The following is a 19,277-nucleotide window of genomic DNA, read 5'->3' on the forward strand; positions in this document are numbered from 1 at the left end:
ACAAAGAGAGTGGAATTGTGCCAAGAATTATTAAAAATTAAAATAAACCTTACTGGCTTGTGAAGAGATCAGACAAGATAGCAACACAATATGGGCTTAAAATCCGACTGGCTCTGCCGTGGAGGCAGAATGAGACGTGGCTGATTTTAATGGTCAGGCTTCATTTAAATCTGGCTGGCTGACTTCCCAGCCATTGCGGATGAGCAGTCAGCGGGAAGCAATAGAAAATCACGCCGACTGCAGACATGAAGTAACTGGCGGGATTGGCTGCTGGGCCGTCCTACAGGGGTCCCTCAATTGGCGAGGGGGACCAAAATTGCAACAGGGAAGACTTTAGCTTTCCTTGTGGGGCCCAGAAGAATATCCCTGCACCTACTGCCATCACAAGGAAAGTAAAAAAGTTTAAAAACATATATTTTTCTGACTTTGTCATTGGGCTGGCTTGGTGGGAAACTGACTGCCGCTTCCTGCTCAGGCAGCCTAGTTAAAATTACAGTTATGTTCCGATGACACAGTTGGGTCCCGACATGCATATATTTAAAAAAAGGTAACCCACTGGCTTTGGGCAGGTGTCCTAACCCCTTGGGCAATTTTAACTGCACCCTGGTTTGTGATGTTAGGACAGCAGCATGATGCTACAGGTCGATCTCAATGTCCCAGGTCAGGCAATGAGTTGGAGGGGGGCGGGGGTGGAAAAGTCAGCCAGAATTCCTTCTCTTAACTACTATTCCGTGATTGTTGTTGGAATGTGAATGGTGAAGACAAGACAAGACAAGCTCGACCAAGGTGCCTTTTTCTTTGTCTCTATTTCCCACGACTCCACCTCTCGACCGCTGGATAACCCACAAGTAATGGGAAGAAAAAAGGTTTATACAACCAGTAAATTTATTGTGGCAAGTTGGAGGATGTATTGTTTTGTAACAACAGGGGCGTTATCAATAAATGGGATGGGGAAATTTAACAGGAAGTGAGTGTAGAAAATAAAGCTGCTTCCTCTAAGAGGAGAAAAGACACGCTTAAAACGGGAGAGCGGCCACTCCTATTCTTGTCATATTTTATTATCATGAGCAGGACTGGAACTGGAGTAGGGCAACTTGCACAGCAACAGAAGACCTGAAAGAGTCAGCGCTGATGTAGGAAAAATTGGGGCAGGAAGAGTTGAGGCGGGGCAGCATTGGACATGGGAAGAGTTGAAACAGGAAAAGTCCAGCTGGGAAGATCCAGGGTGGGGGCAGGGACGAGTCGGGACATGGGACAATGGCTGGCTGAACAGCAGGGGCTGAGAAGAGCTTATACCATGACATGCAAGTTTTCACATAGGGCAGGTTTTTTTACATAGGGAATTTGCTTACATAATTATTTATGTCAACAGCTTCAATTGTAAATGTTGACGTTAAGAAGTGTTCCTCAGAATCGTGGCATTCGAAGTTAGACAGAAAGTGCACACCATATGAAAACCTTAAATAATATGCAGATTTTGGCAAATTAATGGTCAGAGCACAAGCTTCAATGGACAGCAACAATTGCTTATTGGTTGTTGAACCACAATACAATTTGTTCTATTACATTTTTCTAGACAGAGCAAAATTACAATATGTTTAGTTTATTTGGACATATTTTATTTCATTGCTTCAATTTATTGGGACCAACCAGATGGAATGCAATTGACTTTTCCAGTTCTATACATTCCTATTGTGCTTCAAAACATTCAGCCTTTAGGATAGAAAGTAAATATTTTAAAAGGTGAAATGATTGCTACCTGCTTTATAGTATTTAAAGGCTACTCTCCTACCATCATGCAAGAAGAACTTTGTTGGATCACTGGCCTTTGGGGTCACATGAATTGATGAGACATTATCACAGTTGCCATTGTGCACCCCTCACCCCATGTTCTGATTACAATGTCAATAGTAACCCAAATAAGTGGGTTACCATTGGCATTTTGTTACAAAATTTTCAGATGACACAAAGATTAGTGGGAAAGTGGGTTGTGTAGAGGACACAGAGAGGCTGCAAAGAGATTTAGATAGGTTAAGCGAATGGGCTAAGGTTTGGCAGATGGAATACAATGTTGGAAAATGTGAGGTCATGCATCTGGAAAAAAACATTAAAAAGGAATATTATTTGAATGGGGAGAAATTACAACATGCTGCGGTGCAGAGGGACCTGGGGGTCCTTGTGCATGAAACTCTTTTAGAGTCTACCTGCAAAACATAAACATTAAACTGTGCCACCCTGTGGGTGACACACCAGACATTTACAAGGCCCTTTTTTTCCTTTTTTTTTGTTTTTTTTTGTGTTTTTTGTTTTTTTTTGTTTTTTTTTGGGGCACTAAAATCACAATTTCTCCGGTGCCCCCTATAAAAGGGAAGGGGACACTAAAAACACCGGCAATTAAAACAAATTAAACTTTAAAACGTAAAATCAAATTAAAATTTGGTTGCCGGGCGTGATGATGCACTCCAGTCCCTCCGGTGCCCACCTCTCGCGGAAGGCCGCGAGCGTACCGGTGGACACCGCGTGCTCCATCTCCAAGGACACCCTGGACCAGATGTAAGAGCGGAAGAGAGGCAGGCAGTCAGGTTGAATGACCCCCTCGACCGCCCGCTGCCTGGACCGGCTGATGGCACCCTTGGCCGTGCCCAGGAGCAGTCCTACGAGGAGGCCTTCGGACCTACCCGCTCCCCTCCCTACCCGCTCCCCTCCCTACCAGCTCCCCTTTCCTTGTGCATGAATCCCAAAAAGTTAGTTTGCAGGTGCAGCAGGTAATCAGGAAGGCGAATGGAATATTGGCCTTCATTGTGAGAGGGATGGAGTACAAAAGCAAGGAGGTCCTGCTGCAACTGTACAGGGTATTGGTGAGGCCGCACCTGGAGTACTGCATGCAGTTTTGGTCACCTTACTTAAGGAAGGATATACTAGCTTTGGAGGGGGTACAGAGACGATTCACTAGGCTGATTCCGGAGATGAGGGGGTTACCTTATGATGATAGATTGAGTAGACTGGGTCTTTACTCGTTGGAGTTCAGAAGGATGAGGGGTGATCTTATAGAAACATTTAAAATAATGAAAGGGATAGACAAGATAGAGGCAGAGAGGTTGTTTCCACTGGTCGGGGAGACTAGAACTAGGGGGCACAGCCTCAAAATACGGGGGAGCCAATTTAAAACCGAGTTGAGAAGCAATTTCTTCTCCCAGAGGGTTGTGAATCTGTGGAATTCTCTGCCCAAGGAAGCAGTTGAGGCTAGCTCATTAAATGTGTTCAAATCACAGATAGATAGATTTTTAACCAATAAGGGAATTAAGGGTTACGGGGAGCGGGCGGGTAAGTGGAGCTGAGTCCACGGCCAGATCAGCCATGATCTTTTTGAATGGCGGAGTAGGCTCGAGGGGCTAGATGGCCTACTCCTGTTCCTAATTCTTATGTTCTTATGTTCTTATTGTCACATTGAAAGACCTAGGCCTATATATCTTCAGAAGTGAGTCACGGTATAGTAATTCCTTGTGAAATACAAAAAACAAGTCAATAACTGTTGAATTGGACCATGTTATAAGAGTACAGTTATAACAATTTCAGGATTCGGGGGACTATATACAGACTTCTTTCTCCTTTGGTTTTGGACATAGCAGCTGAATGTTCAATTCATACAATTGTACCTGTACTAAATTATAAATTGTATTGCAGCCTGATGTGCTTTAAACCAGTTTTCTCCAGTCAGCTCCAGTTTTCTCTCCTCCTCTACTGAAACTATAATTCCTTGCTGAGTTAAGGTTCCAGGGGAGTTAGTCATCCACCAGTACTTGGCACAAAGAGCTATTTGGAATCAGCCTTAACAGTGCTATCAGAAGACTATTCAGAACAGAAATGGCAGGTGATCCCAGCTCTATCCATCCCAGCTCAGAGTGCTGCGGCAAGTTTTAACATCCCTACCGGTGCCCGAGCCTCTGAGACCAGCTAGCTCTGCACCAATTGAGGAATCTTCCTTCCTGGCTGGTATGACTTAGATACTCACTGGATGAATTCACCATCACTGATCATTTTGGAGTACAGTGGCAAGGATGTTTGAAATGGACGGAGGTGATTTCAGATACAATGTTGCTAAAAATGTCACAACTATCTTCAAATATATTTTCTGCAATGCTACTTAATCACAATTGATTGGATAGTATTCATGATGTGGATCAGAGCATGCATGCTGTCGATAAAAATATTTTAAACATTCTCTACTCCAAATGTGTATCATTTCTGTAATAGTTACCCTTATTCATAAGCATTATTGCGAATATAATTTTACATTTAATTTCCTGGCAATGATTGAGCTCTGGCTCTGTTTAAAGATAAAGATCAAAGGGATAAGAGCTAATGAAAGATACTCTCAATTGCAAAGTGACATTTCTTCTTACATATACACCATTAACCGAAAGGTCAGCCAAATGAAATTAAGACAGTTTTGCTTGCACAAACTCAGCTTAGCAGGAATCAGCAGACCATTGCGTGATTAAACCAATCATGATTACTTCAATCATGATGGAGGGCACAAATCAAAAAAAAAATGTAAAAAACGAAACAAGTTAGTCATCAGTTCAATTAATGTTCCATCGGTCTATATTTTGCAGTGAGGCTTATTCCTGACCCCTATGCACATTACTTCACATTGTTTCTGCAATCAAATGCCAACTGAATCATAGTTTCCATATTACAAGGCTGAATTGTAGCCAGAGTAGAAATAAAAAGATAAATATATCTTCAACTTCATAAATCATTAACAAAACTAAAACAATCTCCAAATATTGTGAATCATTTTCTTTGCAGGCTTTTCTCCTTATTTCATTTGTCCTGCAGACAGTGGCCTAGTAATTTGAACATGGGGAAGATTCCGTGAGGTGGACCTCCCTTCCGTCAACACGGTGAGCTGTGGACAGCATCAGGCAGCTTGGCAAAGCAAGTTTGAAGATCAGGCCACACCCTCAGGTAAGTGAAGGGAAGGGGTGGGGAGATTGGATCCGGACATAGCATTGACTGGGAGGTAGCGACGGCAATCGGAAGGGAGGAGCAGACCCTTTAAGGACCGTCTGTTAGGCCGCATGCAGAACTGTTTTCTGGAGTACAGCTGGCGTTGTCTGCTGGCAGACCAATCTTGCAATGGTGGTCTCAAAAGGCCCCTTATCAGCATATGCCCCTTATTTGGGCATTGCACACCGACAATTTTTTCGCCTTTACCGATATGGCGGGTGGTGCACTCCCGGCTTGTAATGAGAATGCGCTTATAGCGCGCCATATTTAAGGCTTAGGGGCCCCTTTAGTGCCCGGAAAACAGGCGCTGCGCGATAAAATTTCTAGACCAGAGACTTATACTGGGGCATATTCCACAAGCACTAGCAGCATGTGTGAGCTTACACAGTGAGTACCAATTCAACCACAGAGAGCATCATAGCCAATGCTGTCCCAATGGGCATCCAAACAAATAGACATCACCAAATAGCAGTCAGCAGCGAGAACACTGAATGATTGTTCCTCTCCCCTCCCTAGTCCAAGACACTGAGATCACCTGTAGCCTCTCCACTGCCAGTCCCCACAGAGATCACTACCGACAAGAGAATGAACCTGGGACTTTTCTGGTCTAAATGATGCAGGACCGCCCACTGAGTTCTCAGCAGAGCACCCAATAAAGGATTTCATTGTATTTTTAATGCATGAAACCATTTGGAGTTTGAAGCAATTAATGTGCTTTGCAGCTATAATGGTAGTTAATATTTAAGTAGTAATTCTACCATCTAAACCAGAATTTAATCAAATGAAAATCTTTAAAGTGCAGGACTTTGTCTACTATTAACTTTGGTTTCCAAAGAAAGCACTTGTATCATAGGCTGATTTCTCATTTATTTAGAGTATAATTGCTGGTTGTTTTTTCTTTGAAACCAAGATGAGATGCAATTCAAAAATAAATATCAGTTTCCTACATTACAACAGTGACTGCACTTCAAAAGCACTTCAATGGCTATAAAGTGCTTTGGGACATCCTGAGGTCATGAAAGACACTATATCAATGCAAGTCTTTCTTGTAGGGAGATGTGCAAGATCTCATGGCACTATTTGAAAAGCATTGGCTGTGAAGCACAGTCGAACATCCTGTCGTAGTAATAGGTACTATATAAATACATGTTCTTACTTTGCTTCATAATAGGCATATTATTCACACATTCGTGCTTTTTTAAGACTGGGATATTCTAAATTTTCTGACAATACATTGATGCATTTAATATCTGTATATTTAACTAGTGCTATTTTGTGTATATATGGAAGTTCCAGTTACGATGAAAGGTCATCGACCTGAAAGGTGAACTCTGTTTCTCTCTCCACAAATTCTGACTGACCTGCTGAATGTTTACAGCTCGAAAGAGACTCTCATAGCCAGCACTTGGTACATCAATGTTTCTTAATTATTTATCTTTCAGTGAAGTCCAACCCAAATGTTCAGCCCAGCTGAACTGCCCCACTTCAGAAGAGAGGTTATCAGCAGTAGTGCATGCACATTGCAATCAGCTGATTTCCCCAGTTCCGAGAAGATGCCCTATTAAGAGCTTTGTAAATGATGGGATGATACCAGAGAGGCTGAGAAATTTTAATCGGCTGATTTTAATGTGCCCCACTGCTGTTAATAACTGAAGAGCCCCACACTCTCCAAACTCCTACAGATGCACACTCCGCAATGTGGCCCATGCTCAGAAATAGCAACTGTATATGGAAAATACAGACTAGAGCTAAAAAGAGAGAAACTGCAATGTATTGAAGATTTACTTTGATATGTCTAAGTTAATTTTCACACATTTTACATCTAGGGACTTGAAGTGCGAAAAAATGTCAATCCATCAAGATATTCAATATATTATTGTTCAATATATCAAGGCTCCGTTGTAAATCACAAATCTCCTTCCAGACACAACTCAATCTCAAGATGACAAATAAATGTGAAAAATGTGAAAAGTACAATGATAGATCAAATAAACACAGTACAGGGTATAACAAAATTCACACACGCTCCACTGTTACACTTCTCAGAATTCCAACTTTACTGAATTTGCAGTATGGATAGTAACTTCTACAGTGCAGCTGTGTGAAAATTACACTTTACACTTTACCAACCACTGCACCATTGCACTCCTGGTCCCGATGCCATATGATTATTAAAAAATGAAGCAACTGAAATAACTTTATTTCTGAAATTCATTTTTTCACATACCAGGATGGATCCACACCTATCCAATCATTGTAAGATAATGCACTCAACCTTTACCTCTAGCGAAAGTTGGGCTGCATAAAATAGTAAATGGAAAGTTAGCTGTAAATTTTAATTTACTCAATCATTTAACCTCACATTTATTGGAGCAACAGGAGAGTTAGGGTTTCAGAAATCACGTGGTTTCTATCTCCACAGATGCCATCTGCCCTGTTAAGTATTTCCCTCTTGTATTTCAGATTTCCAGCATCCACAGTTTTTGCCTTTATTTCAGAAATCATAGCCAATCGCAAAATAAAGTGCATTATCATACAAGTCACATTCATATTCAGATTTTGTTCACAAGTCTACAAGGCCTTGGAGAAGGTGCAGAGGAGATTTACTGGAATGGTACCAGGGATGAGGAACTTCAGTTATGCGAAGAGACTAAATAAGCTGGGATTGTTAACCTTAGCACAGAAGGTTAAAGGGTGATTTAATAGAGGAGTTCAAAATTATGAGTGGTTTTGATAGAGTAGATAGGGAGAAACAAAGGAGTCAAACACCAAAATGGAAACAAAAAGTTATACATTTCTAATTATACCCTTCGACGTTCCCCAACGACCTCCAGCGTCCCCTGGTAACCTCTGATGACCTCTGGCATCCCCCGGCGATCTCCGACAACCTCCAGTGTCCCCTGGCAAGTTCGGGCCGACTGGGCCTACCGCAGGCTTCCCACCACCTCACCCACTGACGACCTCCGACGTCCCCCGGCGACCTCCGGTGGTGGCGCCCTCGAACTGGACCTGGCTATCGGGCCTCCACCTCCCCGTCCACCGACGGCGGATGGACTTCTCCTCCACAGCAGAGTCTGGGCCTCCCGTGGCGACAGATGACCTCCTCCTCAATGACGACTGGTCTACCCTCCTCCTTCAGCGAAGATTGGAGCTCTCCTTCATTACCAGCGACCTGGCCTCTTCTCCTCCTCCAACAAGTGGTGAGTACCATGGCTGTGACCCCCCCCCTGCCCTCCCACCCTGAACCCCGGTGGGCCACTGACCTTCCAAATGCCTGTCACCAACTAGGCCTCGGAATACCTACCACCAAAGGCACTAGCCAGCATCGAGCCTGCGGCCAACATCTCGCTACAGGCAATTAGGCCCATATAACAGTGCCTGGTCTCCAGTTGTCTTGGACCCCCTTGCCACTGGATCAAGACCTTGCTCAGCTAAGCCCGTGTGGTAGCTGGTGTGCAACGACCACCCCACGTTAAAAGAACTCACGCACAAGCATCTTCCACTCCGTTAACATGAAGTTCGGGACTTGGAATGTCAGGACCCTCACAGACAACCCCAACAGTGACAGGCCGGAACGCAGCACCGCCATAGTTGCCCGGGAACTTAGATGCTTTGATATCGACATCGCCTAAGCAGGGGAAGGCCAGCTCAAGGAACAAGGTGGAGGTTACACCTTCGTCTGGAAAGGGAAACCAGAAAAAGAACGTCGCCTCCATGGAGTCGGCTTCGCCATCAAAAACTAGCTGGTTGACCGCCTTAAAGACTCCCCCTGCGGGGCTAACGAATGCCGCATGACTCTTCGACTCACCCTATCCCGGAACCAGTGCACCACAGTCATCAGAGCGTACGCCCCAACACTCGATGCAACTGATGAGGCCAAAGAGGGTTTTTACACCAACCTCGAAAAATCCCTGTCCTGCGTCCCCACGGGCGACAAACTGATCCTCCTTGGTGACATCAACGCCAGGGTCGGCAAGGACACAGACCTCTGGGGTGGCGTGATTGGCAGAGAGGGGGTAGGGAAAGCCAACTCCAGTAGTACCCTACTCCTGACAAAATGTCTAGAGCACGAACTTGTCATCACCAATACCTTGTTCTGCCAGAGGGACAAATACAAGGCATCATGGCAACACCCTTGCTCCAACCACTGGCACTGCTTGACTATGTCATCATCCAAGCCAGGGATCGCAAGGATGTGCGCATCACCCCCGCCATGACGGGAGCCGACGACTGCTGGATGGACCACCGCCTAATCCGATTCATCATCGACATCAATATAGCCCCAAAGCAGAGGGGGCAGCAGAAGCAGTGCCGCAAAACATCAATGCTGGAGCACTCAAAAACCCAGCTAAGAGAGCCCTATACAGCCAGCGCCTCACATCTAACCTGGCGTACCTTGACAACCTCAAGACGCAGAATGCCCACAGCGCTTGGTCTGCTCTCCAAACCTCCATAACCAGTGCCTGCAAAGAGACACTTGGTTACTCAACCTGGAAACACCAGGACTGGTTTGATGAAAATGATCAGGAGATCCAAGAGCTAATAGATCGCAAGCGCAGGACATTTCTGAGCCTTAAGCAACAACCCAATGCGAGAGCAGCAAAACAGCATTACAGACGGCTCAAGGCTGAGGTCCAACAAAAAACCCAGGTCCTAAAGAACAGGTGGTGGATGGAGAAAGCACAGGAGATACAACAGCTGACCATGATGTGCGAAGATTCTTCATCGCAGTCAAGGCCACCTACGGGCCCAACACCCAAGGCCCCACCCCACTGCTGGCCAAGAACGGGGCACCAAGGCAGTCAAGGCCCGCTGGAAGGAGCACTTCAAAGATCTCCTCAATCGAGACTCTGCCTTTGACTCGAGTGTTCTTGACTCCATCCCGCAGCATGCTACCCACCACCACCTCAATGAGACCCCAATGCTGCACGAGGTAGAAAAAGCCATAAGACAGCTCAAAAACAACAGTGCTACGGGTGCGGACGGAATCCCTGCTGAGGCATTGAAATATGGTGGAGAAGCAATTCTGGCGTGAATACACGACCTCATCTCCCTCATCTGGAGGGAGGAGAGCATGCCGGGGGATCTCAGAGATGCAGTAATCGTGACCATCTTTAAAAAAGGGGACATGTCTGATTGTGGCAACTACAGAGGAATCTCCCTGCTATCAGCCACTGGGAAAGTCGTCGCTAGAGTCCTCCTCAACCGTCTTCTTCCCGTGGCCAAGGAACTCCTCCTGGAGTCACGGTGCGGATTTCGTCCCCTAGAGACATGGACCATGTACAGTAGACATCTCAAGTTGCTGGAGAAATATCATCAACGATGTCGCCGCAAGAACCTACAAATCCCCTGGGAGGACAGGCGCACCAACATCAGCGTCCTCATTCAGGCTAACATCACCAGCATTGAAGCACTGACCACACTCGATCAGTTCCGCTGGGCAGGCCACATAGTCCGCATGCCAGACACGAGACTCCCAAAGCAAGTGTTCTACTCGGAGCTCCTTCATGGCAAACGAGCCAAAGGTGGGCAGCGGAAATGCTACAAGGACACCCTCAAAGCCTCCCTGATAAAGTGCAACATTCCCACTGACACTTGGGAGTTCCTGGCCCAAGGCCGCCCTAAGTGGAGGAAGTGCATCCGAGAGGGCGCTGAGCACCTCGAGTCTCAACGCCGACAGCATGCAGAAATCAAGCGCAGACAGCGGAAAGAGCGTGCGGCAAATCAGTCCCACCCACCCCTTCCCTCAACGACTATCTGTCCCACCTGTGACAGAGTCTGTGGCTCTCTTATTGGATTGTTCAGCCACCAAAGAACTCACTTCAGGAGTGGAAGCAAGTCTTCCTCGATTCCGAGGGACTGCCTATGATGATGATGATGACACAATATAATATATGCCTTGTTATAGGACAATATATTCAAAGTATATTACTAGAATTCAAAAAGATAAGTGAATAATCCCATTGTGTTTCTTTTTGGAAAGAAACCTTTTTTTACTGTAGTATAATAAAGACAAGTTGACACGAGTTATAATGCAGAAGTCCATATGCATACGTAATGTGATTCTTATTCCTAATTCTTATGTTCTTATGTTCTTATGTCCATGAGACCCACCTCCTGTCTCCTTAGCCCATTTCCCACCAAACTGGTGACCAGCCAACTTCCCTTCCTGAGCCCCATGTTAGCTGATGCAAATATTGTTAATGGTTCCTTCTTCTCCGCTACTGTTCCCTTCCCTTTCAAATATGCTGTCATCACCCACTTCTCAAAAAAACAATCCTTGATCCCCTCTATCCTTGTAAACTACCGCCCCATCTCCAACCTCCCTTTCCTCTGCAAGTCCTTGAACATGCTGTCACCTCCCAAATCAATGCCCCTCTTTCCCATGTCCATGTCTAAATCTCTCTAATAATCAGGTTTCTGCCCATGCCACAGCACTGAAATGACACTTATCAAAGTCAGAAACGACATCCTATGCAACTGTGACTGTGGTAAACTATCCCTCCTCATTCTTCTCGACCTGTCTGCAGTCTTTGACAGTTGACCACACCATCCTGCAACACCTCTCCTCCGTTGTGAAGTTGGGTGGGACTGCCTTCGCCTGCTTCCATTCTTATCTATACAGTCATAGCCAGACAATCACCTGCAATGGCTTCTCATGAGCCACTCTCACATAATTACCTCTGGATCCCCCCCAAGGATGTATCCTTGGCTCCCTCCTATTTCTCATCTTCCTCAGCAAGATCATACGAAAACACACCGTCAGGTTCAGGCTGCCAACATCCAGCTCTACCTCACCACCACCTCTCTCAATCCCTCCATCGTCTGATTCGTCACGCTGTTTGTCTGACATTCAGTCCTGGATGAGCAGAAATTTCCTCCAACTAAATATTGTGAAGACTGAATCCATTGTCTTTGGTCCCCGTCACAAACTCCGTTTCCTAGTCACCTACTCCATCCATCTCCTTGGTCACTAAGGCTGAAGCAAACCGTTCGCAACCTTGGCCTTCTACTTAACCGAGATGAGCTTCCGACTACATAGCCAAACCATCAACAAGACCGTCTACTTCCATCGCCCGTCTCCACTTCTGCCTCAGCTCATCTGCTGCTGAAATCCTCATCCATGCCTGTGTTACCTCTAGATTCGACTATTCCATTTCCCTCCATAAACTTGAACTTATCTAAAACTCTGCTGTCTGTATCCTAACTTGCACCATGTCCAGTTCATTCATCAATCCTATGCTCACTTACCTACATTGGCTCCTGGTCCGGCAACCCCTTAATTTTAAAATTATCAAGCTTACTTTCAAATCCCTCCATGGCCTCACCCCTCCCTATCCCTGTAACCTCCTTCAGCCTTACAACCATCAAAGATCTCTGTGCTCTTCCAATTCTGGCTTCTTGCGCATTCCCAATTTTAATCGCTCCACCATTGGCTGCCTGGGCCCCAGGCTCTGAACTTCCCTCCCTAAACCTCTCCATGTCACTTTCCTCTTTTAAGGCACTCTTTAAAACCTACCTCTTTGACCAAGCTTTTTGGTCAGTTGTCCTAATATTTCCTTATGTGGCTCGGTATCAAATTTTGTTCAATAACACTACTATGAAGCGCCTTGGAACGTTTTACTACGTTAAAGACACTGTATAAATGCAAGTTGTTGTCATTTATTACACTGCAAATTTGAGCTGCAGGCCAATTTTATAGCTGCCATGGGAGCTGTGCTTACATCACAGCAAAATACAAACAGATTTGAAAAGAAAGAATGGTGTCGCAGGTAACAATTTCATATCAGATTAGGTGTTTAATCGAAGGACTATAAGCAATAAAAAAGTTGGCATGCAGTCACAGTATAACTACAGAAAAGGCCATACCCATCACTTACCCAGCAGTAATAAATTATAGATGAGGTATACTGTGGCTGCATCTTATTATTGATTTTTCTATGTATTTATATATGCACATCTGAACTTTGTGTTCAAATGGATGACCTGGCTGGGTAATTAAACATTTTTCTTCCTTGTATTAAGTGACAGCATCATATACTTCTGCCTTTTCATACAAACCCAAATTTAACCAATATCTATACCAGCACGCTAGTAATTATATTGTATCCTGAATGAGATTGACTAAGCAGTTACAATGAATGTATGAAGCAGTTTTATGCTGTTGACCTGTGGTCACTGAAAGTACTGATTTCAAGCCAGACATTGTTCAAATGTAGATTATTTAACAGCCAGAGAATGAGATTCTCTCTGTGTCTCTGATTAAAGTCTGTGTCACAAAGATAAAAGATCAATGTTCCAATTCACTAAATTACCCTGTCCTTACCTTACCCTCACTAAAGCTGAGATCTTCATCCATATGTTCATCCCCAAGCTCACTTTTCTGGTGCATTTCTTACTGCCCTCCTGAGCACCACTTTACATAAACACTACCTCTTACATCTTTATCCTCGTCAATCTCCACTGGCTCCAGAGCAACACATGTATATTGTTAGCTTTGAACCTGGTAAAAAAGTTTGAATGCACCTGATCGCAGAAAAAATTAGATTATATATAAACTATAATAAAAAAAGAGGTTGGATGCAGTGTCCCTGGAAATCAGCAAAGAGTTTTGTTGTTATATAAATACTGAAAGATCAGCACCTATATTTTCATACCAGACTACATTAAATGTTTTGTATTGAAAAGCACAGCATGTGTTTACCAGGATACAGTCCTAAGGCAGGTATGTTTGAGAAAGCATTCTGCCATTTCCTGCACCATTGATAACAATGATTTTAATTACATTAATGATAGCGATATTAATCATTTATAAGTGAATTTAGATTTGTTTTTAAATCAAGTCCTTTTTAATGTTTGTTTTCAAATGTATTTCTATTTTGGTCATAATGCTGGGCTTCCACATGAATACAGAAATGATTTGACAAAAAGGTAGCAATTAAAAAGGATTATAAGAACATAAGAACATAAGAAATAGGAACAGGAGTAGGCCATATGGCTCCTCGAGCCTGCTCCGCCATTTAATAAAATCATGGCTGATCCGATCATGGACTCAGCTCCACTTCCCCGCCCACTCCCCATAACCCCTTATTCCCTTATCGTTTAAGAAACTGTCTATTTCTGTCTTAAATTTATTCAATGTCCCAGCTTCCATAGCTCTCTGAGGCAGTGAATTCCACAGATTAACAACCCTTTGAGAGAAGATATTTCTCTTCACTCTGTTTTAAATGGGCAGCTCCTTATTCTAAGATCGCCCTCTTGTTCTAGTCTCCCCCATCAGTGGAAACATCCTCTCTGCATCCATCTTGTCAAGCCCCTTCATAATCTGATACGTTTCGATAAGATCACCTCTCATTCTTCTGAACTCCAATGAGTAGAGGCCCAACCTACTCAACCTTTCCTCATAAGTCAACTCCCTCATCTCCGGAATCAACCTAGTGAACCTTCTCTGAACTGCCTCCAAAGCAAGTATATCCTTTCGTAAATATGGAAACCAAAGCTGCACGCAGTATTCCAGGTGTGGCCTCACCAATACTGTAGCAAGACTTCCCTGCTTTTATACTCCATCCCCTTTGCAATAAAGGCCAAGATACAATTGGCTTTCCTGATCACTTGCTGTACCTGCATACTATCCTTTTGTGTTTCATGCATAAGTACCCCCAGGTCCCGCTGTACTGCGGCACTTGCAATCTTTCTCCATTTAAATAATAACTTGCTCTTTGATTTTTTTCTGCCAAAGTGCATGACCTCACACTTTCCAACATGATACTCCATCTGCCAAATTTTTGCCCACTCACTTAGCCTGTCTATGTCCTTTTGCAGGTTTATTGTGTCCTCCTCACACATTGCTTTTCCTCCCATCTTTGTATCGTCAGCAAACTTTGCTATGTTACACTCAGTCCCTTCTTCCAAGTCATCTATACAGATTGTAAATAGTTAGGATCCCAGCACTGATCCCTGCGGCACCCCACTAGTTACTGTGAATGGACCATTTATCCCGACTCTCTGTTTTCTGTTAGTTAGCCATGTTAATATATTACCCCTAACCCCGTGAACTTTTATCTTGTACAGTAACCTTTTATGTGGCACCTTGACAAATGCCTTCTGGAAGTCCAAATACACCACATCCACTGGTTCCTCTTTATCCACCCTGTTCGTTACATCCTCAAAGAGCTCCAGCAAATTTGTCAAACATGACATCCCCTTCATAAATCCATGCTGACTCTACTTCACCGAATTTTGCTTTTCCAAATGTCCTGCTACTGCTTCTTTAATAATGGACTCCAACATTTTCCCAACCACAGATGTTAGGCTAACTGGTCTATAGTTTCCTGCTTTTTGTCTGCGTCCTTTTTTAAATAGGGACATTACATTTGCAGTTTCCCAATCTGCTGGGACCACCCCAGAATCCAGGGAATTTTGGTAATTTACAACTAATGCATCCACAATCCCTGCCGTGACTTCTCTTAAGACCCTAGGATGCAAGCCATCAGGTCCAGGGGATTTATCTCCCTTTACTCCCATTACCTTACTGAATACCACTTCCTTAGTGATTGTGATTGTGTTAAGTTCCTCCCCCCCATAGCCCCTTGACTATCCACTGCCGGAATATTGTTTGTGTCCTCTACCATAAAGACTGATACAAAATATTTGTTCTGTTCAGAGTTTCTGCCATCTCCATGTTCCCCATTACTAATTCCCCGGTCTTGTCCTCTAAGGGATCAACATTTACTTTAGCCATTCTTTTCCTTTTTATATACCTATAGAAACTTTTGCTATCTGTTTTTATATTTTGTGCTAGTTTACTTTCATAGTCCATCTTCCCTTAATCATTTTTTTAGTCTTTCTTTGCTGGCTTTTAAAAGCTTCCCAGTCTTCTGTCCTCCCACTAGTTTTGGCCACTTTGTATGCCCTTGTTTTTAATTGGATACCATCCTTTATTTCTTTAGTTAGCCATGGATCTCTTACACCCTTTCCTCCTCAGTGGAATATATTTTTCTTGAGAGTTGTGAAATATCTCCCTAAATGTACACCACTGTTCATCAACCATCCTACACTTTAATCTATTTTCCCAGTCCACATTACCCAACTTTGCCCTCATACCTTCAGAGTCTCCTTTAGTTAAGCATAGTACGCTGGTTAGAGATCCAACTTTCTCACCCTCCATCTGAATTTGAAATTCAATCATGCTATGATCACTCATTCCGAGGGGATCCTTTACTAGGAGATTGTTTATTAATCTTGTCTCATTACACAGGACCAGATCTAAGATAGCTTGCCCCTTGGTTGGTTCCGTTACATACTGCTCAAGGAACCCATCTCTTATGCACACTATGAACTCCTCCTCAAGGATACCCTGACCAATTTGATTTCTCCAATCAATATGGAGGTTAAAATCACCCATGATTATTGCTGTTCCCTTTTTACAAGCCCCCACTATTTCCTAGTTTATGCTCCGACCAACAGAGTTGCTACTGTTAGGGGGCGTATATACTACGCCCACCAGTGACTTATTCCCCTTATTGTTCCCTCCACCCAAACTGTTTCAACACCCTTATCATTTGAGCCAATATCGTTTCTTACTATTTCAATGATTCCATCCTTTATCAGTAGAGCTACCCCACCTCCTTTTCCTTTCTGTCTGTCCTTCTGAATTGTCAACTATGCCTGAATATTTAATTCCGGTCACCTTGAAACCACGTCTCTGTAATGGCCATCAGTTCATACCCATTTGTCTCAATTTGTACCGTCAACTCATCTATTTTGTTCCAAATGCTACTGGCATTTAGACAAAGTTTGTTTTTTTACCCTTTTTTTCTACTTGTTTCCACTCTCCTACAAACTCATTTTCTTTATTTTTGCTTTCTAATTCCAGCTTTATTCCCCTCCCTACTGAATCTTCTCAGGTTTCTATCCCCCTGCCAAGCTAGTTTAAACCCTCCCCAACAGCACGAGCAACCTTCCCCCCCACCCCCGCGGGGATATTGGTCACGGCTCTGTTGATATGCAACACAGGGTGAAAGCACGACGTTCACTATTTGCCTCCCAAGTGCATCTATTTCCTTCCCCAGAATATTTAAATCACCACTGTGCACAAAAAACTGAAGGACATTACTGGAGCACTCACTAGTGCTCAACCTACAGGGTTATTCTGCACATATCTATTTGTGACCAGTTCAGACTGACCCTAAAGTGACAGTGTAACACTGGTTCCAGTGAGATTGTTCGAAGGAAGTATGCGTTCATATTTTAAATTCTACTTCTAACCAGTGTTCAGAAGGGTTAAAAAATAGAAGTTATTCTTACAAATGCTATGTCCACCATGCAGACAAACGATAATTCACTTGAATTAAAAATAATAAATTACCCAGGAGGTGAACATTCACTGGTCCTGAATAAAGCTAAATACTGTATTAATAATCCACACGGATATTTCAAATTATAGAAACACATTGAACAATTTATCCCATGGTTATGAATAAAGAATTCGCAGCCATCTATCTTGATTCACTGTAGTGAAATTAAAAACACTTCGTCAGAATGGCTCAGAAGCATTGTGCATTGGAGCACCAATATATAGTGTTGCGGAGTGGGGAGAAACAGCTTCAATCCCCAACTCCATTGAGAGGTATTAAACAGAGAGCGGGTGTCTCTTGGTTGCAGTGGCAAACAATAATTGGCTGTGTAGTCCCCACTCTGTGTGCCCATCACAGTTGGCCGAGGATGGCATTACGAAGGGGCTGAGAGCAGAGCCACCCTCCCTCGTCTACCTAAAAGGATGAGAGGGAGAGTGCATGTTATGTCAGCACGGTGTTTACCTTAAAGAAACATAACGCAAAAATTCAGTTCAGTAGAAATCCTTCAATCTATTCGGAACACATCTATAAATCAAACAGACTCACAGAATTTATGATCACAGCGCTGGCAACGCATTTCCAAAGTTTTGTCACGTATGAAAAACATATAACTCCCTTGCACCTGTGTGACACCAGCAAAAATTATTTCTAAATTCACAAATCCGCATTCCAGTTATTCTAAGAAATAGTTCAGATTATGCCATGTTATATATTGCACCATATGCACTGCACTTATAGCTCTTGTAAGGTAAATACAAGGTAAGTTTGAGCCCCGATTCAATTCTACAGAGGTTATGTTATTTATTCTGGTCGCTGAAGCGAAGTATAGCTGCAGCACAGACACAACCGTAAGCTCCCGCAGCATAAACCAGCTGCTAATTTGCCACTTACCGCAACAGAGGCAGAAGAGGAGGCGATGAACACACGAATAACCATCTTCTCAAAGGGGGAGAGGAAAAACCCGCAGTTTAAACAAACACAAATCTGACGCTTATTGCTTGGGACCTGCTAGCCAGCTGCTGCCGCCTAGGAATGCATGACACGGAGTTGGAAGGGAGGAAGCCAATAAATAAATGCACGTTTCCAATCTCATCGCCGGTCGCACCGCTGCCAGCCTGCACGGGATTGCAGCGCTTTGCCCATTCACTGCTGCTCCGACCCAGCGCAGCGCCGCCCGGCCGCGCGCGGGGTGCTGGGGAATGTAGTCTTTCCCCGTGCCGGTCAGTGGAGACCGTGGCCTCGGCGGACTACATCTCCCAGCGTGCGGCGCGGCGCGCCCGGCTCTCCTCTTGGCAGTACCGCCTGTCACCAGGAGGGCTTGCTGCACCTGACATTGCTCGGATCCATCTCCCCAAGGGGATCGCCCCATTCATTCATTCATTTCATTCTGAAAATGCACAATAAGAGCCACCTGTTGTTGAGAGCACTGCATTTCAGCATTAACTGTCCTTAATCTGCTTCTGAACTGAAAACGTAACGCAGAATGTTATCAAGGACAGTTTGTAAAGTCCGCCTGCAGTGAGCCATTGAGAGCATTGAAGTACTGACCACATTTGACCAGCTCTGTTGGGCGGGCCACATCGTCGGCATGCCCGACACGAGGCTCCCAAAGCAAGTGCTCTACTCGGAACTCCTACACGGCAAGCGAGCCCCAGGTGGGCAGAGGAAACGTTTCAAGGACACCCACAAAGCCTCCTTGATAAAGTGCAACATCCCTACCGACACCTGGGAGTCCCTGGCCCAAGACCACCCTAAGTGGAGGAAGAGCATCCGGGAGGGCACTGAGCACCTAGAGTCTTGTTGCTGAGAGCATGCAGAAATCAAGCGCAGGCAGCGAAGGAGCGTGTGGCAAACCAGACTCCCCACCCACCCTTCCCTTCGACCACTGTCTGTCCTACCTGTGACAGA

The 19,277-nt window shown here is 44.3% G+C and overlaps 1 protein-coding gene across 1 annotated transcript in view; it reads right to left on the reverse strand.

Moving 5' to 3' along the window:
* The window catches only part of sh3bgrl2 (SH3 domain binding glutamate-rich protein like 2), a 118,314-nt gene extending 99,717 nt beyond the window's left edge, over window positions 1-18,597 (reverse strand). The window contains exon 1 of the mRNA XM_070885581.1: window positions 18,261-18,597. Coding sequence (XP_070741682.1) covers window positions 18,261-18,305 — 45 coding nt within the window. The 5' untranslated portion in view covers window positions 18,306-18,597. The remainder of the gene's footprint in view (window positions 1-18,260) is intronic.
* Window positions 18,598-19,277: the final 680 nt, after the last annotated feature.

The sequence above is a fragment of the Pristiophorus japonicus genome, chromosome 7 (assembly GCF_044704955.1).
Source record: "Pristiophorus japonicus isolate sPriJap1 chromosome 7, sPriJap1.hap1, whole genome shotgun sequence".
NCBI classification, from domain to species: domain Eukaryota; kingdom Metazoa; phylum Chordata; class Chondrichthyes; family Pristiophoridae; genus Pristiophorus; species Pristiophorus japonicus.